Here is a 26,639-nt window from a genome sequence, read left to right as displayed (position 1 = left end):
TAGAGAATCGGAATTAAAAATTCAATGACAAAACGACTTCTTCAGGTCAAACACACAGTGTTCGCACCCTTTTAAACATCACCAGGGTTCAGAATTCAGTAGATGAGCACCTTGAGACGTCTGTCCGTTGACGATGTCTGCAGCAATGACTTTCCTACTTCTCAACGGTCCACACTCTCAAGGCAGATCTTTATTTACAACTGTACCGTTCGCAAAGCTATCAGAGGACAGCAATGTGGTCATGCATGATTCCTCGATCGTCTTGAAAAGTGCGAACTTCGTCTATGACACTTTTTTCCTTGGCAAAGCCCATATTCACCTTTCAGGTTATATCAACTCCGCAAATGCTGTCTATTTGGGCAACCTCACCCCCTCCCCCTTACATTGCCTCTAGAGACAGTTCCATACTGTAAGGTGTACTGTGTGTGTGTGACTTTGAGTATTCATGGTTGAGTGTATCCTTGTGTATGGCACCACTTAACATTATGAACGACGCGTTAAAATGTGTCGAGTCCAAAGGAGGACATACATAGTATAGACAATTGGTTCTCGGAATTCCACAATTTAAGCAATATATTTTTAAAACTCTGTAGGAGAAAAGAAATATTGTTTAAAGGTTACAGAGATGGAAAGATTAGATTTTAAAAATAAAAAGAAAGGAAAAAACAAACCAAGCACTATGACTTTCCTTACAAGATCTTTTAAATTGGTGCATTTTGCATCGGTGTTTTTTATAAACGCCATTTCCGTTTTCAAAAATATTTTTTCTTTGTGAATTTTATGTCAAACAAATTCCTTTCGAACGAATTATTCTGTTCCAAATTACAACATTCTTCTAGTACAAATGTGGTGCGAGATATTTTGAAAAAAGGTTGTACAGTTGTTGTTTTTATCTGTCTGTATGTATTGAAATTATTTTTGTACCTTTTCAGTTGGAGACAGAATATTCCAACATCAGTAATGAATACTGCTCACTGAAATCCTTAATTACTTTCTGGGCAATCAGTATTATCCCTCTCCAGGAGGTAAAAGATCTCTAAAAATTACTACTAGTTCTACTATCAGTATTAAGATTATTAAGAAGTATTATTTTTGAATTTTTTACTCTTCAGAATGTTTTATTCTGAGATTTTCTGCGTGAACACAAGTAAATAATATTATGTTGCTAGATTTAAATACAGAGTCAGTATTATATAGCGAGCATTATATTTAATTTGTTTGTACACTCTAATGTGGAATTAAAACAAAAATTATTTCCATTTTTATGACTTTTATGTGTGTTTTATTTGGTGTACAGAGGAGCTTCATATTATGAATATATTAAACTTTTCAGGTCTGTTTTGACTTTGACTCATCACTCTTAAACAAAAAGTACTAAATATTTCGATGTAAACTGTATATCATTGTGAAGTCAAAGAAATAGTTGTATACCTGTTGTGTATGAAATGTTTCAACGCAGTCATTTTAATTATGTTTGCGTAAAGAGAAGCACATTGGCACGTCAATACTCAATTAGTTCAGGGAAAGAATAAGACAGGCAGAAACAAAAGTAAAAGAAGGGAAGAAAGCTGCACCTTCCGACCACCCACCCATACAGACAGAAACAACAGAGGGAAAGACAAGAAATAGGACCTACCAGTGACTGCAGAGGAAAAGAGAAGTAGGAATAGCCATTGGTGCCCTCAGCTCACCTGTACATTACAGATAGATTATGCAGAGAAAAAAGAGATAGAGGTATTGGCTTATAATTCATCTTTATCAGTATCAGAAGTTAAGTTTTAGTAAAAGAGTTTACAGCACTTGCAACAAAATTAAGTCACATGTAATATGTGCCGAAGATTAGAGGTGCTATAAAAAAGTAACAAACACAAAAAGAAAGAGAGATGAGGATAAATGTTTGAAAGGGGAAAAAAGGAGCAAACCACACCAAAGCACCTGCCAACCACCCGCAGAAGTACCAAGCCAACATATCTAAAGACCTGTATAATTTCTAAACAACCCCAGATCCTACCGAGTACCTGCATAGCAGCCAAGGAGTTCATACCATCTGAGCTCAGGCCTCTAAGTTTTAGCTAAAAAAATATTTAATACTGAAAATCTATTTGTTTAGGAAAAGAGAAGCACATTAACAAATAACACACTACGCTGTCATTTCGGTAATCTAGTGGTTCGGCATGTAATCGAAGGGTCATGGGTTTGAGCCCATGGGGCTCAATGTTGCGTCCTTGGAATAGGCACTTTACACAAATTTTCCTCACTTCACCCACGTGATAAGTACCTGGCTGTAGGCAGTGAAAGATTTTGAGTTTGTTAGTGTTAGTGTTTGAGCGCTTAATCGGCTGCTTGCACTGTATGTTTCCCGGGAAGCCAAGAATGTTTCTGAGGGTTCTAAGGTCTGCTGGGATAATGATAGTTGTAAAGCCCATAGCACAAGTTGTACAACATACATAGAGATATATATATCATATAAATGCAATTATTATTATTAATTAGTGCAGGGAAAAGGCCCAATTATACAAACAAAAAAACAGTTTAGTTTTAGTAGAGGTTTTACGGCGCTCGCAACTGCATAAGGTCATATGAGCGCCAGAAGATCAAAGGTGTTACAAGAGAGTAACAAACATAAAAAAGAAGGAGGGGGAGATAAGGACGATAGATGTTTGATAGGAAAGAAGGAGCAAACCACACCAGAGCACCCGCCAACCTCCCAAGGGATACCGGGAACCACAGTAGTAAAAAAGTAGGACTTGCAAGAGGTGCCTTCCAACCAGCGGCTAAAGGTTCTAAGTAATCTAAGGCTGAAAAAAAGTTTCATTTTAGTAGAGGTCTTACAGCGCTCGCAACTGCATAAGGTCATATGAGCGCCAGAAGATTAGAGGTGTTACAAGAGAGTAACAAATATAAAAAAGAAGAAGGGAAGATAAGGACGATAGATGTTTGATAGGAAAGAAGAAGCAAACCACACCAGAGTTCAATATCATCTGATATGTAGGAATACAAATGTATTTTGGTCAGGGTGTTCTGACAGAACAAATGACAAGTGTATACATAGTTCTACATTGTGGCTTTGGTATAGTGTGAGTTTAAAGACTTGTTCAACATGCAAAGACTGTTTGAAGAGAAGTATGAATCGTAAAGAACCTAACTTTTTTTACACCACAGATACTTTGAGTTTGAGGGGTTTTTTTGTTTTAGTTTGATTTTTTACAAAGCATTTGCAATACAAATAGGTTATATAATGCTGAAGATTACACTAATTAAGGGTGTTGCAAGAAGGTAACATACACACAAAAAAGGAGAGAGAGAGATACGCTTGATAGGAAAGAAGGAGCAAACCACACCAGTGCGCCTGCCAACCACCAATCACCACAGACGCTTTCAGATCAAACATGTTGAAGCCATTATAACACAATAGCACAGCAGGTAACACTCCTTATTTGGGTCAGTGTAATTAGAAACTAGAAACTAACCAGGATACACAAGAACACATAGGCCTACACAGCAAGGTGTTTGAGTTAAGTTAAAGGTTAAACTAAAATACAGTACATCAACAAAACAACAGTGATTTAGTGCTGAGAAAAAGACCGACAGAAATAACAGTGAAAGAAAAGAAGTAGGACCTACCATTACCAGTGGTACCCTCCAAACACTAGGCACAAGGCATTTAATCAAGAAAATGATGTCAAATCAAACCATGAAACAACATTGTCCATTTTTTAAAATTTATTTTAAAAAATCATTGTAAAATTTTCTTTTTATTTCATTTGCATAACAACAACTTCTTACACAGCACTCAACATCCTTGAATACAAACTATCACAAAAATATTTAAACAATGTGGCAGAGATTATTTGGGTGAAAGCCAAGGTTTCCTTTACCTCAGTGATGTATATATGTATTTGTTTCGTTTGAGTAAAGAGAGGTAGATTACACAAGTAACCACCATTTATTGGAGGGGAAAAGTAGGACAGATAGACAGAGACAAAAAAAATGAAAGAAAAGAAGTAGGATCTACCAGTGGAGTTGCGCCTTTCACTTCCAACCATCTCCCCTTGGTGATTTTTTAAAAATCCACAGATAACTAACTCATATCGCAATTGTCAAAAAGCGAGCAACAGCAACTCCATTTCTTTTTATTACTTATCATGAGAAGCAAGGTTAAACGTAGAATTCAGTACTTCACTTGCAACACAGACATTTTAGGCATTTTGAGAGAAATAATTATTTCCCCTCTTTCCAGGGTAGAGAGCATTTAAGGGACATCACTGCTTCATTTCTAAAGCTGTAAGAAACCCAAAAGGCAAAATATAAATAAGCCTAATAACCCCCCCCCCTTTTAAACTAAAATCCTTGGTGTGTGTTTATTTTTGAATCTGTCATCCAAATAATAACTTCCAGAAAATCACAATTCGCAACCAATTGGAGTTTTGTTTTAAAAAGAAGCACATCAACAAAAAGCAAAAAGGAAAGAAGAGAAGTAGGTTTTACAAGACATGCCCTCCAACCATCTGCTCACAACAATTAAATGCTTTCATAAACCCTTCATATATATATAAATGTGTTCTAGTAGCATTCATCACTTTCATCACATCAGAAGCTCAACATTTGATCAGATTTCCCCCTAGAGACAGATACTACAGACACAGCAGCTGCACAAAGCAATCATTTTCTTAAAAGCAACGCACTGAATGCTGACACAACACACGAGTGACACTCACTTATTTTCACCAGAATAAAACGGAATCTGCAGCTTGGTAGAATAAAAGTTAACACAGTAAAGTCAAGAGGCCAACAAATGAACTTTTAAGGTTCAATAATAAGCGAGGCACAAAACTTTCTTTCACCCCACCCGGAATAAATTGTGCACAGAAGAGTTTTAAGCAAAACCAGGCTCGTCTGTAGTGGAATTGTCCAGATGGCAAAGTGGCTTATATTGCTTCCAATGGTATAATGCAAGCAAAAACTGTAGAGTCCGTTTCCGAAAACAATGGGGAAAAAATCCAAGATATTTTTCTTGTATTTAAGCACGCTCTCTACACAATAAACCCGGTTACACCTTCGGCATTCAAGTCATCCATAGGATTTCAGTTTAAGGGAAGACTCGGGTCGGCGATCCAAGGCAAATATCAATACAATTTTTCAAACTATCCAACTTTTGTTTTTTGCGGAAAAACTTCCTTTGACATCTGTTCTATCAAGTCAAAAGGAAGAAACTGTTGAAAAAACACCCTAAATGACCTAAAAGGGCGTTTGAAAAGTGCAAATTGCTCTAAAAAGCATTTTAAAAATCCCTGTTTTTATCTGTTTTTCTCAAAATCTACTTTTTGACATATGTGACCTCCAGGGTGCAAGGAGTTTTCAAAAACTACAGAAGCTAGAAGCTTCACATTTGGTGTACAGGTGCTTTAAGATCGATTCTGGGGATCTATGTAATGGAATTGGGAAATATTGGTAACTTGAGGAAATATTCAATTTTTTTTTGTAATATGTACCCCAAAATTTCGTCAACTGACTCCAGGGTGTCCAATGACTTTGGGCTCACTTTTTTTAGTTTTAAAGATAGGTCAAAATCCTTATATGGATCCCCAGTTGATATAGATTTGTACTTGTGTGCCAAATTTCAGGCTGATAATTCTATATTTACTATGAAATTCTTCTGCACTAAGAAACTGGTTTGAAAATCCAAGTTGGCCGCCACAGAGACCCATTTTTTAGAAAAATTCAACAAATTCCCCCCTAGTACGTCCTATTTACCTATGAACTTCTTACACAATTACATGAAATTGAATAAAAGTCATTCGTTTAGAAAATTTTTCCAGGAGTGTACGTCTCCCCTTAAGCGAACTCCATTATATATAAAAAAAACTACACACAATCAGTACCTCAAACAGACAGTTAATATTTGTCTGATAAACAACCAACTTTCGAATCAGAAATAATTTATAAATAAATATTTCTTTAGATCAGGACACTTCAAGAGAAATCGCTAAAAATAAATTTATAGAAAATCTCTCATAATCTCAAAAAGAGCCACAGCTGTTATTCCATTCTTCCCTTATTTCCCCTGAGAGTGATGAAATGAATCTTCCAACAAATTATGCAAACACACTGGTCCCCACATGGTTATTCCAGCTCATTCTAGCGTTTACCTACAAAATGTGTATGAAAACTAAAGAACACAATATCATTCATTTACTTTGACAGTCGGTTGCTTCTTTCTCGTCTCCTCATACAGCTTCATGGCCCTTTGCTTTGCCTCATTCGCTAGTTTGGCATTCTTCTCCGTCCCGTTACCGTGGCGATACATGAGACCCAGGTTGCTACAACTGTACACGCTCCCCAGCTCACAACCTTTCTTTGCCAGCTGAAATGCCTTGGAGAGGTCCTTTTCCACTCTCTGACCCATCAGATAGAAGGTGCTCAACTTGAAGCAAGCCTCCCCATCGTTGAGCTCACAGGCTTTGTCTAAGAGAGACATGGCTTTCTCCGAGTTGCTCTGGTTGTCGCCCGTGCCTGACAGTCTGAGCTGAGCAGCGTTAAAACATCCCGAGCCTAGTCCGTAATCGCAGGCTTTCTCGTAATATTGCAAGGCAGAGATCAGGTCTGGTTTGTTATCTGGTATACCTAGAAGGAAAAAAGAGTAGATGGTAGATGTTATTTTTATACTAACTTACACACCCATACACACAGAATTTAGGTTCTGTTTGTTTAGCTTGTGGGTTTGATTATTTGTTTATACTACTTATTTGATTCGATGTTAACACAATTTAAATCATTTAGGACAGAAATGGGCAAACTATGGTCCAGGAGCCAGATGCGGCGTATGAGCAGTTTCATTCTGGCCCAAGAATGGACCCAGTAATTAATGATGAAGGTGGCCAAGCTGGAAGCAATAGATCTAATATTCTATCTCATGAAATGCTCTTGCGTGACATGTGCTACAGACTGTAGTGACAGTGTCATTTTAAATATCACTTTCGAGAGCTTTGAGTATTTCAACCAATTTCACCCGAGCTTCGGTCCAAGAGATGTTCAGAATCGCATTATAAATTGACCTGCGACTCGGACACACTTGCCCATGACTGATTTAGGAGGTGGGCTGCTTACCCCCCCCCCCCCCCCCCCCCCCCCACACACACGGCATAATATTTGTTTGAACAATAATCAATTAAAGACACAAAGATACACATAAACCAGCTCCACAACATATAATATAAAAGTAAAAAATAATGTTATATGACAGGAACAATTCAGCAGTAGAAAAGAAAAGAAGCAAAGAGATGTTACAAGTAGTGAGAATGAATGGTTTTCATTTCTTCCCTTTGTGAACCCCAAAACAAATTTTGAAATGTCATCATCAAACCAATCAGCAGTAGTCATTTATTGAAAATTGCTCAAAAAGGGAAACCCCAAAACAAAACACTAATTTAATTGAAAAAAAAATGTTCAAAAGAAAACCATAATTGAAAAAAAAAGAAGAAGAATGTTTTATGCATGACAAAAAAAAATTCATTTTACTTTTGCTCTGTGTTGACAAGTTCACAAATAAAATCACATCTCCCAGTTTAGTAATTTCATGCCACTGATATAGGCCACTATGAAGCTTCTGATAATATTATATTTGACAGATCAAAATCATAGTGAAATATAAAGAATTGTAGCTACTGTCATTTTTGTTCCCTAGTGCAGTCCATATCGTCGAAAATGACCACCCATTGTTGAGGAGAAAAGTAGATCATCTTAGACAGGTGGACATTCAGGACAGTGTCATTATAACATTTTAAAAAAGCAAGAAAGGTGATGAGAAGCGGTCGTTTGTACAGGTGGCCGTTAAAGCAAGTTCGACTGTTTTTCCATTGTAAAACAATATGAGCACAAACAGACAGTTCCAACAAACCTTTTCCAGTGATGAGACACTGGCCATACTTGTAGCAGCTCTTTGGGTATTTGTTGCTGTCACAGTTCTCCTTGTACAGAGGGGCAGCTGCTGTGATGTTCTTCTTCACATTCTCTCGGAACTCAGCCAAGCGGTGGCAGCCTGAATGATTAAAAATAAAGACAGGAATCTCACTAACGGAAACGTTTACACTTCTTTTAACACTATTCACATTATAGATATCCAAATCCAAACATTTTTTTTATTGGGTGTGTAAAGGCTTAAAAAATTTTAAAAAGTGCTTTTTCTTTTCACATCTGTTACTGACTCTTTTGATTCAGTTGATGTGAAGTAACAACTTAACAAGGGAAATCAACAAAATTTGTTTCCTAAAAGAATTCATGATAAGTGGACTTTGTGGTCTGCTTCTTACAGAAAGTCAAAACATGGTGTGTTTGGTCTTGATCTTTTTGTTTCATACCCTTGCAAGCAAATCTTTTAACCTCCACTGTAACCACTGACCATTTAAATTTTATGATCAAATGATATAATTTCAAAAAAGGTTCCTGTTATTATGACATGATAGGAACCTGGGGATTTTTTTAATTCAGGAGGTTACAAAAAAAAAGAAAAAGAAAAAGAAACAGCTTAACAAAATCCTTTGCTTGTGTTTTTATTAATCTAATACTGTAACTGTAAGTGCTTAAGTTTCAATTTAGTAAGGTTTTCTTTTTTTATAGCGGAGGGTTTTACGACGCTCGCAACTGCATAAAAGGTCATATGAGCGCCAAGGGGTGGGTGTCAACAGAAAAGTCTTTACAAGGAATCAGACTTACTCTGCTCACCTCTCTAGCCTCAACAGCATAAAAAGTCTGCTGACTATCACGGCACCCCGGAAATAGCAGTTCACAAGAGAGTGACAAACATACAAAAGAAGCAGAGAGGTAAAAAATGATAGAAAGTTGTTCCGGCACAGCATGAGCATTTAGATCAGACCATTTCATTTACAATTTTCTACTGTGCATAAGAACATGTTAATACCCCCCCCCCCCCCCCGCCCCCTCCCTTTGAGAATGGCCTTTACAAACAAATTCAGTCAGAAGCACTGCCCAGGTGGGGGGGGGGGGGGGGGGGGGGACGGGGGACTGTAAGTCTATGAGAAAGATTTCAAAATTCATAATTTTTTTTTTAGAAATTTCAGAAAAAAAACAACAACCTTGCTGTTCTTCATACGTTACGATTAATGGAGTTATTTAAATAGCTAAACAAGTTGTATCTCAACTATTGGTTCACTTTAATAGGGCAAGTTCTCCTCAAACGAACGCTTCGTTCATATAATTTAATAGGCTATGAATATATATAATAAAATCTATATGGGTATTTTCTACTATTTGTGCCGTCAAAATTTCATGGTGCAACTTATTGTCAAATATCTCCTCCACTATTGAACATAAACTCTCCAGATTTTGCACGGTGTGTAGTGACTTGTATTAATTTGTACAGATCAATATTTTTGTAAAAGACCTAGCTGTTAGCTCTATTCTAGAAAATTCCTTAATAATACTAATAAAAAATCCTAATGGGCGGTTTCTACTGATTTTAAAAGGTTAACAGCTGGGACAATCGCTTTTAAAAGCAAGACAAGTCGCGTCATTTTTTTCAAATCGCGAGTAATTATCTTTATAGAACACATATATATATGTTTAGAGAACCTTTAGAGCAAAAAAGGGTTCACTATTAAATTAATTTGTTGTAACTAGTTTTGCCACTAAAAAGTGTCATTGGTGAGCTATGTTTTTTTGGGGGGGATTACTTTTTTCTTTTAAATTTTCTTTTCAACTTAAAAAAAATAAATATGGAACGCTTCACAAATTTGTTACAACAAATTAATTTTAGTTTTTTTGTGACGTATGGTAACAAGCCCAAGGTGAGTGAGAAGCGGGAAGTGCTGCGAACAATTCTATTTTCCCCATGAAGGATCCGAGGTTTATAGATCTAGTATTTTAATTTTATATAAATTTATGAAGCAGAAAAGTTCTTTAATCTAGAAAAATCTAGACTCTAGATTAGATCTAGATATCTAGCAGCCTCAATTGTTGTGGAAAAATATGATAAAAAAGTTCAGATAAAACTGAGACAAACTGTTGTGCAAAGTATGGGTGACATTGATTCACCCCTTGTAAAGATATTTGAGGATAAGTTGTGCCACGAATTTTTGACCCCACTGACTAGTGTTTAGATTAGGAGCAGCCATATGGCCTCTGTACCCATTTTACTGATAATAAATTTGTAGCTCTAGAGATATAGGCTAGACTCTTACTCTTCTCTTAGAGATCTAGATTTCTAGCTAGATCTAGATCTAGATTCTAGACATAGATCTAGAATCTAGATCTAGATTCTAAATCTAGATCTAGATATCTAGATCTAGAATCTATTTTTTATATAGATTCTAATATAAAAATATAATAATTTAGAGTTAAAAATAAAAGAGAAAACATTGCAAGATGAACTTTAAACTAATATTTCCTGTTAGTCTGAAGACAAAACCCTAATCATTACTTAAAGCAGAAATCTATAAACCTAAACATAGCGCAAAAACACAAAACTAAATCGATAGAAATTAATAGACCACGGACCACTGCTGAAACTAAAGAAAAGGGGTCTCTGTTTCTACTTTCGGTTTTGCTTTACGCAACGTTGTCCAAATTACCGTCAGCTTCTTTTTGATCAAGACACTGAAACTGATATTCGATCTCCACGTCACGTAAATATTCTTTCGTTTGCTTTTCATCCGTTAGATCATAACTTCGAGCCATTTGAATAGGTCGTTTACTGCAAGAACAAACTGCAATCTTGTATCTTCGGCGACTCGGGTCAACCAGCCCAGTTTTCGCTTCAATTTTCTTTTCGTAACTTGACCTTCACCCTGTTTGTTTTCGTATACACGGCGGATCTATTGGTACAAAGTAAGTGTAAATTACATTTTTGATGCCAGAGAAAAGCAGCTTATCTCGGTCACCTAGTTTTGCCAAAATCATAAAAGAAATAGCGTTTTTGAACTTACATTATAATAATATTGTGAAACATGAATGAACAAGGACAATAATTAAGTTTCTAGGTTCAATCATACATCCGTTCAAACTCGGAACGTATAATAATATGTTCTTACGTTAGAAATGGCAACGTGGAGGTGTTTTTACGGACGGCACGAAACTTGTTCCTGTTTTGGAGGGACATTAAAAACCTAGCGCAGTACAATAATATTATGATGCATTACGTGTAATTCGATCAACATCTTATATATATATATATATATATAATATATATATATATATATATATATATATATATATATATATATATATATATATATATATAAATATTTCGTCTCTCTCTCTCTCTCTCTCTCTCTCTCTCTCTCTCTCTCTCTCTCTCTCTCTCTCCCCCCTCTCCCCCCCCCTCTCTCTCTCTCTCTCTCTCTCTCTCTCTCTCTCTCTCTCTCTCTCTCTCTCTCTCTCTCTCTCTCTCTCTCTCTCTCTCTTTGTGGTTTCGTTTATTCTTGTCTCCCACACACTTTTGTTTTGTTTGTGTGTGTTTGTCTGTACATTTAATTTATGTCAGTTTGTTTTGTTTTTGTAAAGTGTTTTAATTACGGCGCTCGCAACTGCATAAGGTCATACGCGCGGGACACACCTAATATTTTCAGTGGTATGAAATTTTGAATTTTGCCCGGGTGGCGGCCGAAGCCTACTCTTATAGATTTTAGACCACCAAGGGATCTTTAACGTGCGCAACTTGCACACGGGCCCTCCAAGATTTTTCGCCCTTTAATATAATTATTGTCCGAGAAGGCTAGGTGTAGATCTTTCCTACCAGAAGATCAAGGGTGTGGCAGAAAGACAGCAGTAAGGAGGAGCCAAGGAGTAGCAGTAGAAAGGCTGCAGAAAGAGTCAGGAGCCCAGAGGAGGAGGCAAGTGAGGGGGTGGGGGAAGAAAGTGGAAATGAAAGCAGACAACAGAACATGCTAGAGAGCAGGAAAGGAGGTGAAAGGAGACAAATATTTAGAGAAGAAAATTTTTCGGTCGCTACCCGGATTCGAACCCGGGACCTTTGAATGAGACTAGGCCAACACCTTAACCTCTAGGCCAAGAGAGCCCCCTCAGTAAGTTGTCTGTTTGTATGCTTTGGATGCTGATAGGTCTCCTATATAGTGGTGAAGCTTTCAATTCATGGAACGCTCATATTATTTAAATTAATTAACGCTGGAATACGTGCTCAATTAGCATGAACAATGGAAATATTAAAATATATCATCGTTTATAGAGAAGCCATTTTTGTGTCGACTGTAATTCCATAGTTTAATATTGTATTATGTTTTCTGACTCGTATTTTTTCTATTGCTTACCGGAGTCAAACAAAAGTGAAAAAAAAGGAAAAAAAATAAGTTTAATAGATGCAAAGTCCTATATTATGCTGTGGAGTATGGCGATAAATGCATGCAACAATAATTTATTATTATTTTTGTTGTTGTAACCTAAACTGTGTAATTTTACAACCCAGAGACGAATTATGCAACCTGGCAATATATAATACCCGGAAACAGAACAGCAAAACTTAATTGTAGCAATAGCATTTTCTGTCCCTCTTGCGCATGCGTGGATTTATTGATGGAAGCTGGGAGAAGACAAGCTAGCGACACTACCTTGTTTACATCGCGATGTGCTTCGTATGCAGAACATTGCGCCATAACGTTTCTGAAGATCAATAGCTGTTGGTAAGTTTCAGTGACGTTGTATTAAGATAAGAACATGTAGTTTATGTCTTTTGTGCTTAAAGTTCTTGGTTGACGCGATTTAAAGGTATTATTTTCATGTTTGTGTACTACCCTGGGCGGGACCCTACTCTTGGCCTCTCGGTCTCCATTGATGATAGATGTTGATCTAGGCCAGTCGGGCACCAGTCAGTCAACAAGGAAGCACGAACCGAATAGGGAACAATTTACATTTCGTCCCAGATGGACCGTGTCTCTTGTTTTAACTTTTTGGATATGCTGCCCTGTAGATTTTCTGCAGACTAGTGATTGTTTTGGGTAATCCTTGTTTTGATTTAGGTATCAACAGTTTGGCCTTTACTGTACTTTACAACGTCAGTATGCCTGCCAGAATTTCATTTTGTTGGTCTCTGTTGGGAGTTCATCAGTTCACCAGGTGAACTTCTTATCTAACGGGAGCCAGACTCTACTGACAGTGGTCACAGTTCCTGGAAGAAACATTTTACTTGTTGTGTGTCTTTGCAGTCTAAAAATTTTGTGCTACCGAATTTTGAATTTTGTTTCTGGGTTTTTTGTTTTAAATATTTTTAAATATTTTTGTGTTCAAATCTAAATAATGATAGTGATTCACTCTTGACCTGCGTTTTGTGCCGAAATGCGAATCTTCACCAGCAACCTAGACTAGATCTATTGATAAAAGAAACGGATGGTAGATCTAGTGTTGGTTCTGAAAAGGTAAAACAACAATTCACAATAAATTGATGGCAGTACTTCCCCAGAGAAAAGCTTTGATAATAGGAAAAAACTACATTCAGGGCTCCATGAACATAGCCTGCAAACTACGTTCACGGCGCTGTGAACGTTGTCACTGCGTTTATAATATGATATTCCTTCAAGGTATGCTATAGAGACTTCTACGTTCAAAACAAGTTAAGTTGGTGCCTCTAGATGTTATTCTAGTGAAATTTGAACAACGACCGAAGTGGCTAGCCGTATGAGCCGTACTTAGATCTTCTTGGTTTTCGACTCAAACCTGTTGAGTACACAGGTCTCATTAGATCAAGATCTAGATCTAGTAATTATTCAGGTTTAAAAATAAAATACATGCAAGTCAGTAAGGCACCTTTTGTTTTTGTCTGAAATACAAATACTTAGGACTTAGGAGGCATTGCAAACTAAAAATTTCATTTACAATTCAGCCATCAATAATAAGTACGGCTAGCCTGATTGTCTAGCCGTACTTAAAGGCTAGCCTAGCCGAGAAGTCTAGCCCTACTAGCCTGCCAGTCTAGCCGTACTTATCTTAGGCCCTATCTTAACATTCATTAGAAGAAAACTGGTCTCATTAGTAATTATTCAGGTTTGAAATACTGGCACTGTCATTAAGGCACTTGGTTTCGTCTCAGATACAAATATTTTAGGTACTGCAAACTAAAAATTTATTTACAATTCAGTAGGCTTATAAATTTTATTTTATTTTTTTGGTCAGTCTAGCCATCATATGAGAAATAAGTACGGCTCGCCGTACTTGCGGCTACGGCTAGTCTAGCCGTCATTAAGTACGGCTAGCCTCTTCCTTTGAACAAATTGGCCCATTTAGACATATATAAGGCACTTGAAAGGATTATAACCAGGAAACAAGACTTCCAGTTTTTGTAAGAATCTTTTTTAAATGAGCTTGATTTTTACATAAAATGATATTGCCTGATAATAATCTTGTTTGAAAACCAATGTGCAGAGAGAAAGAAAATTGGGTAAATTTTTACTTTCACTCTCGCACATAGATCTAGATGCACTTCTTTGAGGTTCAAACTGCAGTATTATTTGCTGCAGATCACATAGCCACTAAAACTGGCAAATCAATTATTTTAAAAAAAATTTCGAACCTAACTAGACCTAGAAAACTTCAAGTTAAAAGGTTAACGGGAGGAGCTACCCTTGAGGACCATTTTCTATGTTTGTTGCCCCGAGATCAAATCTAAGTACACATATAAGTTAGACATAGTAAAATCTCTTGATGTGCAATTTTATTTTGGCATAGCTTCAACGGTTGCTATGGAAACGGCCGCCATCATGAAAATAAAGAATGAATTTGAAATCCCTTCTAAGGCTTTCTTATTTACAGACCAAATTTGGTGAGAGTATACCTGAACCAATCCCTATCAGAGTAACAGCAAGTTTTTTTCAATAGGTGCAAAAGAAAAAAAATTATGAGAATTTTCCCAAAGTATAAAAAAACTGCACAAAAATTACATTTTGCGAAAACCGACAATAATTGTGAAAATTCACTACATTAATCCATCCTCATGTTTTTAAAGGCAAATTACCTGCAGAATAAAGTGTTTCTCAATTGAATCCATGCTATTTTTAGACAAAAAACTGGTGGATCTTCAAAAATCAGCCAACATAAAATGTGCATAGCCTGACCCAAAATCTGCAAAATCAAGGGTCGCTCCTCCCCTTAAAATATGACAAAGACACACTGATTACTGATGAACAAACAAATTCAATTTTTGTCGGAACATGGCTTTGAAAATGTTCAGTAGTGTGCTTTTGTTTCAATCAGTTTCTTGTTCAATGATGGATGGTTTATATAAATTTCTATCTTTGAATGATGTTTTAAAAAGCAGTATAAGCGTTTTAATTTTCATGAAGTTAAGTTATAATTTAATTCGCCTTTTAAAGACTTAGCATTGAGGGTTCCCACTGAATTGGGAAAACGGGAAACGGATGAAAATTTCAGTTTTTAGATTCCTCGGAATGTATTTGCCTTTCGGCTCTCCCAACCCCCAACCCATCCCCACCTTCTCGGCGTCAACACAAGTTCGAAAAAGTCAGATCCCGACAGTCCAGGACACTATGCCACGTGCAGCTAACTTAAACACCCTTTGTGCACTGAGCCCAAGTAGTCGCTCCATGACCCTTTGCCCTAGAAAAACATTCGCTTGGAGAAAGGCCAACATTAGTTTGTGACAAGGTGTTAACAAATGATTGTGCCTGTGGTGGCGTAGGGCAAATAACAGAATTAAAGAAAAAACAACAGATGTGTGACATGTTTTGTAGTTATGTACAATTAATAGTTAAGATCAAAGACTTGTGACGGGTCCTATCAGTTTTTTTTTGGTTTTTTTTTTTTGGGGGGGGGGGGGGGGGGGGTTTGTTGCAAATTTTTACTTCCTAGCTCTGTCATTTAAAAAAAAAATAACCACTTTGAAAACGTTAACAATATCCTGAAGGAAACAGGGGAAAAACAGGACATTTTTCCCCGCCTGATGAGTGGGAGTCATGAGCACTGCAAATTAATTTTTTGGCTCTCCATTGGTCATCTTTTCTTTTTTTCTGCCTATCTGTTCAGGGGGTTCTTTTCAAAAAAAATTTTCAGGTCATTGTTTAAAACGACATTGTTGTATCCTTTTTTACTCAATACGGTTTCCTTTCGGTGTTGAAATTGAAAGCAAATTAATGTCTGGGAATTTTTAATTTTTAATAAAAACACCCCAGTTTGGTTTTTCTTTTCTGTTCCTCTCTTATTTTTCTTTTTTATAAAAAAATGTTCTTGAAAGTATGTCACCTTGCCCTACAAACAAAAATTTATCAATAGATAAATGCGTTGAATAGCATTTTAATTTATATTCTTAATACTTTCAGGTCGACATTTCCAGCTGGGTTTCTTGATCGACAGAGGGTGGGGCTATTCTTGGACTTCGTTGTGAAAGGACATTGATTTGTCCCAGCCATGACTGGTGGATTCTCTAAGGTCTACGAGCAGTGGCTGAAAAACTCCAACCATGATGATGATGATGCCAATGATGGAGACATGGACGAAGAAACCCCTTACGAAGACCCAGAGGGCATAGCGGACTTGATGGACAGCGATACGACGGAGGATGAGGATGGAGGCAGTTTGATGAACCGATCTCCTTTTTACGAACGGCAATGGACAGATAAATCTGCTGAGCTTATTTCCGATTCCGCACCGATTCTTTTAGATGATGATGATGAGATTTTTCCCAGTGAGAAGCAACAGTTTGAGGAAGAACCTCCGATTCTAGAACCTGTGTCTGCACCGACACACGACTCTAAAAGTTCTCAGTCCCAACATTCTTTGGTGAGCCCCCCACGGTCTGTGGTGAGAAATTACAGTCGAGAGAGCATGGTTCGATCGTCTGAGAAAAAGACGATGAAGACATACAGTCGGAAAAGCAGAGTGGAGGAGAATGCTCAAAGTCTCAATGACTGTCTGAAGAAGTCGAAGGAAAGCGGCAATATTTTTGACAAGTTTTCTCCTTTCCCTGCGGGTGTTGAGGATGTCCCGCCTCCTCTAATACCCAGTCCCGAGGCCTTGCGTCTGCATTCTGAGTCTCCCACTGGAGTGGACCAGCCTGCCACTACCTCGGACAGGGAACACCCGGGATGCAGTCCAGACTTTTGCGCCATGGAAGCAGACTCGACTTCTGAAATTTCAGGCGACTCTGTGACGTCGTGCAATGTCCGTAATAAAAACCCAGTGGCGGGTGATGTGGTCGTGGAATGTGACAGTACGTGTATGCTTGGTGGCTCCCCGGCCATCGTTTCTCCGTCTTCAGTGTTGAACGGTGAGTCTGAGGTCCGTGATCAGGGCGGTGGTAGCGGCGTGGAGGCGGATGCTGGTTCTCCAGCGGAGCAGGCTCGGGGCACTACCTTCGTCACAGAGCTTGTCCGACCAGATCCTGTCGCTGCTTCTCTGGAGACAAATGAGAGTTGGTGTGAGCAGGATGCGTCAAGAGATGGTTCCCTCCCATCCCTTGACCACCCGCCTTGTTCAGGGGTCAGTGACGCTTCTTTTGTGCCGGCCTCCCCTGTTGTTTCTGTGTCACCCCCTGCCCCGCCCACCTCTGGTTCTCCTTGTTTACAAGTGAGTGTTGAGACACCGATGCAAGATGAACCTCCAGTCCTCAGTGCTATCCCCGCACCTATCACCTCGCACTCAAGAACGTCAACAAAGCGCCATACCATCGACAGTCCGTACACATACTCTTCATCCGGCAAACGGCCTCATACGTTTCCGTCTCCTAAAGTAGAGGATGAGGCTCCAGATCTCGAATGCTCAGCTCCTCCTCTTCTCCCCCTCATGTCAGAAACAGTCATCACTCTTACCTCACCCGACGGACAATCTAAGAGCTCGTCCCACAAGTCATCAAAACAAAGCTCGCTGTCCTCAAGACGGGGCCGGGAACAGCGTCGTGCTAAGAGACATCGTCACCGTCGCATTACCGTGCCCTCTGAGGATCTGACGTCGGATGTGAGTCACCTTCCCGAGGAGCTTCAGCAGTTTGTGCTGTCCACGCGGCAGCTTTCTGCCATGCAGAGCACACTACACACTTTGGTTCTCACTCTTTTCCCACAGCTGAAGGCTGAGGTCAGCTCTATGAGCCCAGAGTCTCTCAGGTTTGAGCTCTTTGTCAAAGACATGGTTGAGTCCTTGCAGCAGGGGGATGATCAAAAGTCAGAGGAACACCCACCGCTCACTCTGACAATCAAATGTGAAAAGGACGTCGGGAGTTACGTGGACCAAATGGCGGGTAAGGCAGCACAATCGTCTGATGCATCGAGAAACCACAGTAGTAGCAACTCATCACCTCAGTGTTTTGTTTCCAACCATTCTCAACGGGACGAGCCCGCCCTGTCATCACATTTGTCCACTCGCAGTCGGCGGCCAACAAGACAGTGCACAATCAGAGAGGACCCTTTCACCTCGGAAGTGATCCCGCAGTTTTCCCAGCTGGATTTGAAGAGTGAGGAGGAAGGCGGGGGTTTGTTGACTCTTAAGCCCGTGAGAGTGTGTGTGCAGAGGACGTCTAGTGAGCATTTGCACAAATTTTGCTGTTTGTGTTGTGACTTGTTACAGCTTTTACTGCCAGAGCTGCCCGTCAGCTTGTGCAATGAGCTCTCGAACAGCCCCTCAGATCTGCTCACTTTTATTGAAAACGTTGTGGCCTCTAATCAAAGGGAGAGGAGAAAACATTTGCTGTGATTGTGAAGATTTTGGTCTCCTTTTCCCTCCCGGGACATTCCTTCGATGCAGGAATATGTTGTTTTGTGCTCACAGGATGTAGCAGTGCTGGTATCTCAACCCCACCAGTGGCTCTCCAAGTTAGGTTTCCCTCTCTGTTGATGCATATCTCTTGAGCGTGAACATTTGAGTAGTTGAAAAATGCCTGTTGGATTTGTTTGAAATTTTCACTGACTGCATGCTGCTAGATGCTAAAGGACAATGCAGTTGAGTGCTAAGATAATATTTTTGAGTAACTGTCAAAAATACTGCAAATAGCAGTACAAAGTATAAACAAAGACAGAGTACTTCACGCATTGCCAACTTTATGTGCCATTTCGCTGCACAGCATTTATATTATCAGCAAAGATGTGTATTCAGTCAAATTGAAGTATGATAGTATCTTTGGGGTCATTGATTTTTGTAGGCCACCAGTTGTTTGTTTGACCCAGTGGTTGATACATATTGAGTAATCGAATGAAAATTACAGATACCCAAGTCAATTTTCTTGCAATCAGCGTTACTAAAAAAATTATCATCTTAAACTGTAGATGTTATATTTTTCACAAGATATTTTTCTTCGGGACATTTGTATTTAGTTTTATGACTGAAAATAATGGTCAGTTGTGAGTGCGACTGCTTGTTTTGGAGGTGTTCAGTGAGTTTGTTTGCTGAGGGATATTCTTCTCACCCTAATGACTGTGATCATTTATGGTTCTTTCCCCTGTACATGTGTTCAATTGTATGATGCTGTCTCTCTCTCTCTATCTCTCTCTCTCTCTCTCTCTCTCTCTCTCTCTCTCTCTCTCTCTTTTATCCTTTGTTCCGTGACATTTATAACGAATGTGTACTTCTGAGTGGATGTTTTGTTTGTGTGTTTACAAACCCTATACCAGAGTTCATGTCACTGAATGAGAGCTTTTTGGCATAAAAGATATCATGAGGTATCATGGACATGTGTACATAAAAGCTTGCACTCTATGTGTACGTCTCAGGGTAGTGACGTAGTGCAGCATTTTGTCCTGTCAAGGTCATTTAGTCATAGAATTAAGTTGCATAATTTATACACATTATAAATTACCCCCAAATTGCTATTTCCCTGTATTTTTTAAAATCTACATTCATGTAATTGATTTTCTCTTATTGTGGTTTGGGTCATTCCGTAAAAAAATTAGATTGCAGTGACACACTTAATGCGGAGATGAACTGCTGTCAAAAACGCAGCCACTTGATGGAACCGTTCTTTTTTAAATTTCATTTCCTCTTACAAAAAAAAAAAAAAAAAAAGAACGGCTCTAGTGTATCTGTAATTTATTTCAGCAGGTCTGTCTTGTCGTTGTTTGTGTCTGTGCAGTTTAATTTTTTTATGGAATGGCGCTTTTATAATTACCTTGGTAATATTTTACATTATATATCAGAAAATATTCTCAGACTGAAAACTCTCATATCGACAGGTCGAGATGTTTGTAGGAAAAATATCACGCTTCCATCTCTTACTCTTGGGTTTAATGGTAAGAATGTCTCAAGAAGACTTGTTGCTCGGCTTGTTTTAATTTTTTTAAAATCTTAGTATTATTTGAGGCGGTAGATTTTTGTTTGTAAAGTGACAATAAAACATAGGGAGTAGTAATAGTATGCACTCCTAAAAGTAGTACCTCTGGAAGTTGTGTAGCCTTTGACTTTGATGCTGCATCAGAAGTGTATTTTTTTTCAGCGAAGAAGACGTACTGAATTGATACTTCTTATTGTCCTTGTGCAATGTGGAAACAACAGAATAATCAAAATTATTTGAATTAAAATCCAAAAACTTGAAAAAAAATTAAAGATAGTGCAGCCTCTCTATAACGCCATCATTGGGATCAGAAAAAGATGTCGTTATAGAGAGTTGTCATTATAGAGAGGCAACCAAAAATTACTAATGGTATACAAGGGAAAAAAATCGGGACCTGGGTACCATGTCGTGAAACAGAGGATGTCGTTATAGAGAGGCTGCACTGTACTTGGTCTGAATGGTGGTGTTTATTTTGTGAAAGATTTTGCATTCGGTAGATTGTTGACAACAATGGTGTATGCAATAAACTGCGCAGCATAAGTATTATTTCAGGATTGGGTTTTTTCCAAGTGAGAAAGTGGGGGGTAGGGTGAGTGTGTGTGGTAGTGTTGTCACATGTTATTGATTGATGAGACATACTAAGATAATCACCACGGCGAAGCGTGGCACTTTCGTCTTGTGGCATTGATCTGGCAGCTGTAGCAGCAGCAGCAACTTGGAACAGGAGGCAAATTATCTTCTGTGCAGCTCTCTCTCTCTCTCTCTCTCTCTCTCTCTCTCTCTCTCTCTCTCTCTCTCTCTCTCTGCCCCTTCTCTCTTTTTCTACCCCTTCTCTCTCCTTCTCTCTCTTTCTACCCCTTCTCTTCTCTCTCTCTCTCTCTCTCTCTCTCTCTCTCTCTCTCTCTCTCTCTCTCTCTGTCTCTCTCTCTCTCTCTCTCTTGTGTCTCTCTTTGACCCTCCTCTTATCCTCTCTTTCATTACTCTGCATTAATTTGTCTGTGCCTTGTAAATGCCATCACATATAAAAATTATTTCCCTTGTCATACCTACATCTCCCAGCCTCTTTTCTTTGCTCAAAGTAGACATGCATGCTTATTAAATAGCTGTTGCTGTCTAAGGAGGGAAAAGAATTTAAAATTGAACAAACTACTCACATTCTAAGTGTATCTGCAAGTTCAGTTTCCCCCCCTTAAAAGATTATAGTAAGTGTTTCGTACACACCCAAGATAATTATTGTGTTGGATGTTTGAACATTAAATCATTTTTTAAAAATAAATAACAACAATTAAATGTATCCTGAAAACAGTTCTTTTCATTTATACTTAAAATTATTTTATTTTATGGGTTTTGTGAAGAAATCTGGCCATCGTTGAATGTTGGTTGTGGGTTTTTTCTTGTAATGATTTTTTTTTTTCTTTAAAAGGGAAACGGAAAGGGAATTTTATGGAGGATTTTTTGTTATTTCATTTATTCAAACTGATGATGCTGCTGCTGCCTATGGGCTTTTCTTTTTGTGTGCTCCTAGTCATTTGTGGTGCTGTGGCAGAAGGTACAGTCAAAGAAATACCAAAACATAAAGTACAGGGAGTTCCATGATACCGGTTTTATTGCTTGTAGTTGTAGAAAAATGTGTTTTTCTAATATTTTTTTTCCCTGTCTGTGTATTAAAAAAAAAAATATTTGAGTGAATGTGTAGTTATATTGTTAAAATGTCGTGAATGTTACGATGAAATATTTTAGTTCAGATTGAAATCGATTCTTTTATATGAATGAATATCATGTTCCCTTTAAAAAAAATATGTGCCAGACACTCACACTGATGCCTAACATTGCAACATGATGTTATTTCTCTGTTGTGAAATTATAAATTTGATATGTATGTGCAAACGGTGTTAATTGTAAATTTAGCGATTGATTATAATGCTTTTGTTGTCTCACATTCCATCTCATTGTGTATTCTGTTTTAAAGTAAGAGAATGTCTGTGTTGCGCATGCATTCATGTTGTTTTTCCATTTTCCCATCAGATCTGCCTCCCCAATACTCATAGTCCTATCCTCTTAATTAACTCTCTTCTTTTACTTCATTATCTTTTCTTTTTGCTTCCCCAACCTCTCATCTTTTATTTCCATCACTCACATCTCCTCCCCCTTTAATTTAAGTTTTGAGTCACTTACATCAGGCATGGCAGTCGTGCATTATATGTTGTGGGTCCAGGGCAAAAAGCAAATCTGAACTAACTGGTGGGCCAACACAGGAGAGAAGTGGGTGAAATTTGTGGAAATACCAAAGCTCTCAAAATTGAGTCTAAAACTGACACACTAGCAGTTTGAATGTGTCACTCGAGGACATTTTGTCGCATTTTAGTTTTCAAGACAGTTTGGTTTTTTATTAATTATCAACTCACTGGCAGCCACATTCATTATTAATTACTGAGTCGAGTTGCTGGCCAGATTGAAACAGCTGCTGACCAGATCTTGGCATGCTTGACTTGCCTGTTGTTGCTGCTTGTTTCTCCCTACTGTCACCTGTCTTTACCTTATATGACTGATAGCTGAGGATGATAATTTTTCCATTGTTTCTTTCCATCCTTAATAGATGGTTGGCGGTTGCTATCGTTGCTCCTTCTTTCCTATCAAACGTTGATCGCCCTCTCTAATTTTTGGCACTTTTATGTAATAGAATGAACTTATTTGTGTTGCAAGTGAAGTAAAGCCTACTAATACTTTATAAAAACGAAAACTTTTCCATTTTCTTTTCCCCTCTTTTACCTTCACTGCCCCCAAACCCAGTGTTCAATTTCATGGGTCAAGACTGACTGACTGGTCAGGAATATACGTGTGTGCCAATCCTGTACATGATGTAATGTACTGCTCGCAACATCTCTTTGATGTGTTGTTTAACCATGGTAGTCAAGGATGTGAAAGATTGTGTTGCATTCATTATTTCCTGCTTGCTCGATGATGTAGGTTTGTTTGTGTGAGCTGCTATAAGAAAGTGTTAGTATAGGAGATTGCATGATGACTGATATAACCTGTACTTGCTGTTTCCGTTCTTGGTCTACTTGTTCAATAGAAAATAAAATAGAAACTAAGAAAGGCATTTTTTCTCATTTTCATCATTTATGCGTCATCTCTTTACTTTTGTTGAACTGATTGTTTTTTTATGTTGTGAGTGTCAACGGTATTTTTCCGTTAAAGGATATTATTGTTATTAGTTAGGAACTGGAAAATACGTGTTGATTTAATTTAAAAAATTTTTAAAAAATATTACGGATGGGTGGTTGTGACATTGAGTAGAATATATATAGTGTATCGGTTCACATTTTCACTTGTAGTTGACTTCTCATCTTTGGTTTTTAACTGTTTTCTGTGTCATTGTTGACCTTTCCCCCCCAGTACGTTCCTTATCACTTTGATGTCACTTGCAGCAATAATGCGCCGGTGAAAATTATCCGTTCTGGTCACGTGGCGCAGTTCTGCACCAGGCCGAAGAAGTCCGTTGCAGTCACTCTCCTGGCTGGATGACCAGATGGGGTATTTTATACTTCTGACTGTGACTGCAAACTGTAAATGGACAGCTGGATGTGAATTGAACCAGGGGCAGTTTTGATACTTTGTCTGTCGGCTATATGTTCCTATAAACTACACTCCCAAAATTCTAAACTTTGAAACTGCAGTTTCTCAATCTTTGGTATCCGTTGCATGTGCTTGAGAAATATTTTGTTGAAATTCAAATTTTAAATAGTGTTGAAAAAGCTAGAAATAATGCAAAATGTGGGTTCATTTTCCTTTCTTTGCTGGAAAAGAGGTGTTTTCTGGGACAACAACTTAAAATTTTTATTTTTAAAAAAAAAATCTTTCTTTTTTCTCTTACGAAATGACTGTATGGGATGATGTGTTTTTCTTTATTCCAAACATAAAACAAAAGCATTAAATAAAGTGTTTAGAAGTCTATCTGTCATGCCTCTCATGACACATGTTATGGGGCAGTTATTTTCATTTTAAAACGGAAGTAGATGTTTTCTGTGCTGCTTCCAACTATCTGTTTCTACAATTTTGCTTTGGAAGACAACTTTTTGTCATTAACACCTCTCATTTTCAACAGAACAAACTTTTTATGGCAATAACATTTTAAAAACAAGAACAACGATTTTTGTATTATGTTATGTTTTCTACGCTTAATATAAATTAATTAGAACATTACATGTGATGGTAAAGGTGGTACCTGATATCGGGTAAAGCCGTACAAGTATTATTAAGATAAATAACATTATGTTTTGTTATGGTTCAATTACTTGAAAGTCATAGAACTGTGAAAGTAATTCTTGTACTTATAAATGGGGAGTTGAAAAGGTTGGTTTATGACCTGTGAAGAAAACAGGGCTACTACAAAAACTTACAATCAATTTCAATACTTTAGCTATCTATTAAAATTTTTCTCGTTAACCCTCCAAGTGTTGACGACTATTTTTAATTCATTTTTTAAAAAATTTGCTTTTATGTCCTTTTCAAAACACATTTCTGTGGATGTTACTGAATAACATTGATCAAAAGAAAAAAAATTATAAATTCTATAGCTTTGGACATCTCCAAACTTTGGTAATCATGCTAGTTTTACCTCTGACACTAGGTCGTTCCCACCTTCTTGACCTCTCTATTCTAGATTGATGGATATTTTTTTCGTCAGAGCAAGGCAAATGAGCAAGCTTTAAGATTAAACCAATTGAACTTCCTTTGCCCGAAAATTGACAAGCGCCCGATTCCACCGTATTGTGACATATAGTCGACCAGCTGTTGAGATGTACCAGATGCTGCCCAAAATTTTGACATTTTTCTTTTGTTGCAGTTTTTTAATTTGTGGGATTGTTGCATATATTTTTCCAAATTTATTTTTGTACAAAATCGAATTCTAAATGTTTCAAAAAGTAAATAAAGAAGGAAGGTACAATTGTTACCAAAATGAAACAGGCTTTTTTCTCTCTCCTTAAAAACTTTGCTCTCTGGGCGTTAAACAGCTTGCCGGCGATATGTACAAAAGTAGGTTGTGCTCAGAGGGTTGTACATTTAGTGTACTGTTAAGGTACTGAACATTGACATTACGTAAAAACAGCTGACAGGTGTAACGATTCGGATCAATATTGGTGAAGGTAGAAGACCAGATCAATTCGTGTGTGGGGAGGTTTTTACTTCAGTATCTCAGTCTATCCGCTAAGACATTGTTACTTGTATTTCTCTCGGCCCAGATTGGCCACTGCAGGCGGGGCTGAATTAGTATGTCGCGTTAATGATCTTTAGTTGATGTAGAAGGGTTGTAAAACATTTATATCATTACTAGAAATTATATCTCAGGAATTCTGTTTTTCGGAGTGGGGGGAGAGGGGGGGGGGGTCCCACTATTTTCACTGAAAGAAAGTAAGAGAGAACTGTTATCGTTATTTTTTCTGTTTAACCCCATGTTGGCCTTGTCAATTCACTGTCTTTTTCTTCACAAATGTAGCTTGGTAAATTTTCTCATTGTTTTTCACAAACACCCAGCTGCATCCCTGACATGTGTAATGTTTTTCGGCTTTTTTTTTGGTGTCATTTTGGTCTAGGCAGGGTGTTTTTAAAGTACTTAGGAAGTGAAGAGTTTAAATTGAAATGTTGACCATAGATCAATATATTATGTACAGTGCTCCTGCGCATCCACTGATGTTCTTTCCATAAAGTGTTCTAAGATGGTCAATGACAGTCAATGTGATTTATTGGTGGCGGCGGTGCTCTTTCTTTGTATTTTGGTTTTGTTAATCTTTTTCACAAGTGGTCAGATTAATCTGAAAGTACAGATTTCTGAAGATGTCTGGGTTTTGCACAAGTATATATAAAAATAATAAATGATGGTATACACGACAATCTAAATTGTGAGTCCCCACATGCATATAATCTCCTGGGAACTAAAAGGTTTGTGATTAATTTTTGGAGCCAGTTGGTACCTCTGTTGTTTTAAGCAGACAGGATTTGAAGCGAAGTGTGTGTGTTTGTTCTATAGCACTAACATTTTTGTCCCAGAAATTAAATTTTTTTCCTCTTAATATGTAGAAAATTCCTTTTCCTTTATTACATTTTTTGTTGTCGCTCTTTTAGTGTTGTACTGTGAGTGAGCAAAGTGAGAGTAATCTTTTTGTGAGTCACTGTGTTTTTTTCTGTTTATTTATTTTTTAAATTTTTTTTGAGATGTCGAAGGAGTTTTTATTTTTTAAAGGCTTGTCTGTTATCCTCTGGTATTACTTTGCTGTCTGGGACAGTGAGTATTTCAGATTCAATCTACTGAACTTTGCTGTTCATTGTTTTCTGTTATTTTGTTCTTCTTTCTCAGATTCTATGTGGAATTTAATTCAATACAGATATATTGATTTTCTACTTGGTTTTA

General features: G+C 37.7%; 2 protein-coding genes across 2 annotated transcripts; one reads left to right on the top strand and one right to left on the bottom strand.

Annotated features, from left to right (window-relative positions):
* Nucleotides 1-6,139: 6,139 nt before the first annotated feature.
* Nucleotides 6,140-10,820, bottom strand: LOC101862522 (cytochrome c oxidase assembly factor 7 homolog). Its single transcript, XM_005104868.3, has 3 exons — nucleotides 10,587-10,820; nucleotides 7,898-8,038; nucleotides 6,140-6,624 (listed from the first exon to the last, which is right to left on the bottom strand). The coding sequence occupies exons 1-3, from the start codon at nucleotides 10,690-10,692 to the stop codon at nucleotides 6,185-6,187; spliced, it is 687 nt and encodes a 228-aa protein (XP_005104925.1). The 5' UTR covers nucleotides 10,693-10,820; the 3' UTR covers nucleotides 6,140-6,184.
* A 1,706-nt stretch (nucleotides 10,821-12,526) lies between these two features.
* Nucleotides 12,527-20,591, top strand: LOC101862292. Its single transcript, XM_005104867.3, has 2 exons — nucleotides 12,527-12,650; nucleotides 16,296-20,591. The coding sequence occupies exon 2, from the start codon at nucleotides 16,384-16,386 to the stop codon at nucleotides 18,658-18,660; it is 2,277 nt and encodes a 758-aa protein (XP_005104924.1). The 5' UTR covers nucleotides 12,527-12,650; nucleotides 16,296-16,383; the 3' UTR covers nucleotides 18,661-20,591.
* The last annotated feature ends 6,048 nt before the right edge of the window (nucleotides 20,592-26,639 follow it).

This window comes from Aplysia californica, unplaced genomic scaffold, assembly GCF_000002075.1.
Source record: "Aplysia californica isolate F4 #8 unplaced genomic scaffold, AplCal3.0 scaffold00439, whole genome shotgun sequence".
Taxonomy (NCBI): domain Eukaryota; kingdom Metazoa; phylum Mollusca; class Gastropoda; order Aplysiida; family Aplysiidae; genus Aplysia; species Aplysia californica.
This window is presented reverse-complemented; position numbering and strand designations above follow the sequence as displayed.

Excerpts from the sequence above, each read along its gene's own strand:
- LOC101862292 (XM_005104867.3), top strand. The coding sequence starts at position 16,384 with ATGACTGGTGGATTCTCTAAGGTCTACGAGCAGTGGCTGAAAAACTCC.
- LOC101862522 (XM_005104868.3), bottom strand. The coding sequence starts at position 10,692 with ATGGCTCGAAGTTATGATCTAACGGATGAAAAGCAAACGAAAGAATAT. Across the intron at positions 8,039-10,586 it reads TGATCAAAAAGAAGCTGACG|GCTGCCACCGCTTGGCTGAG; the intron begins GTAATTTGGACA and ends TTAATCATTCAG. Across the intron at positions 6,625-7,897 it reads GTGTCTCATCACTGGAAAAG|GTATACCAGATAACAAACCA; the intron begins GTTTGTTGGAAC and ends TTTTCCTTCTAG.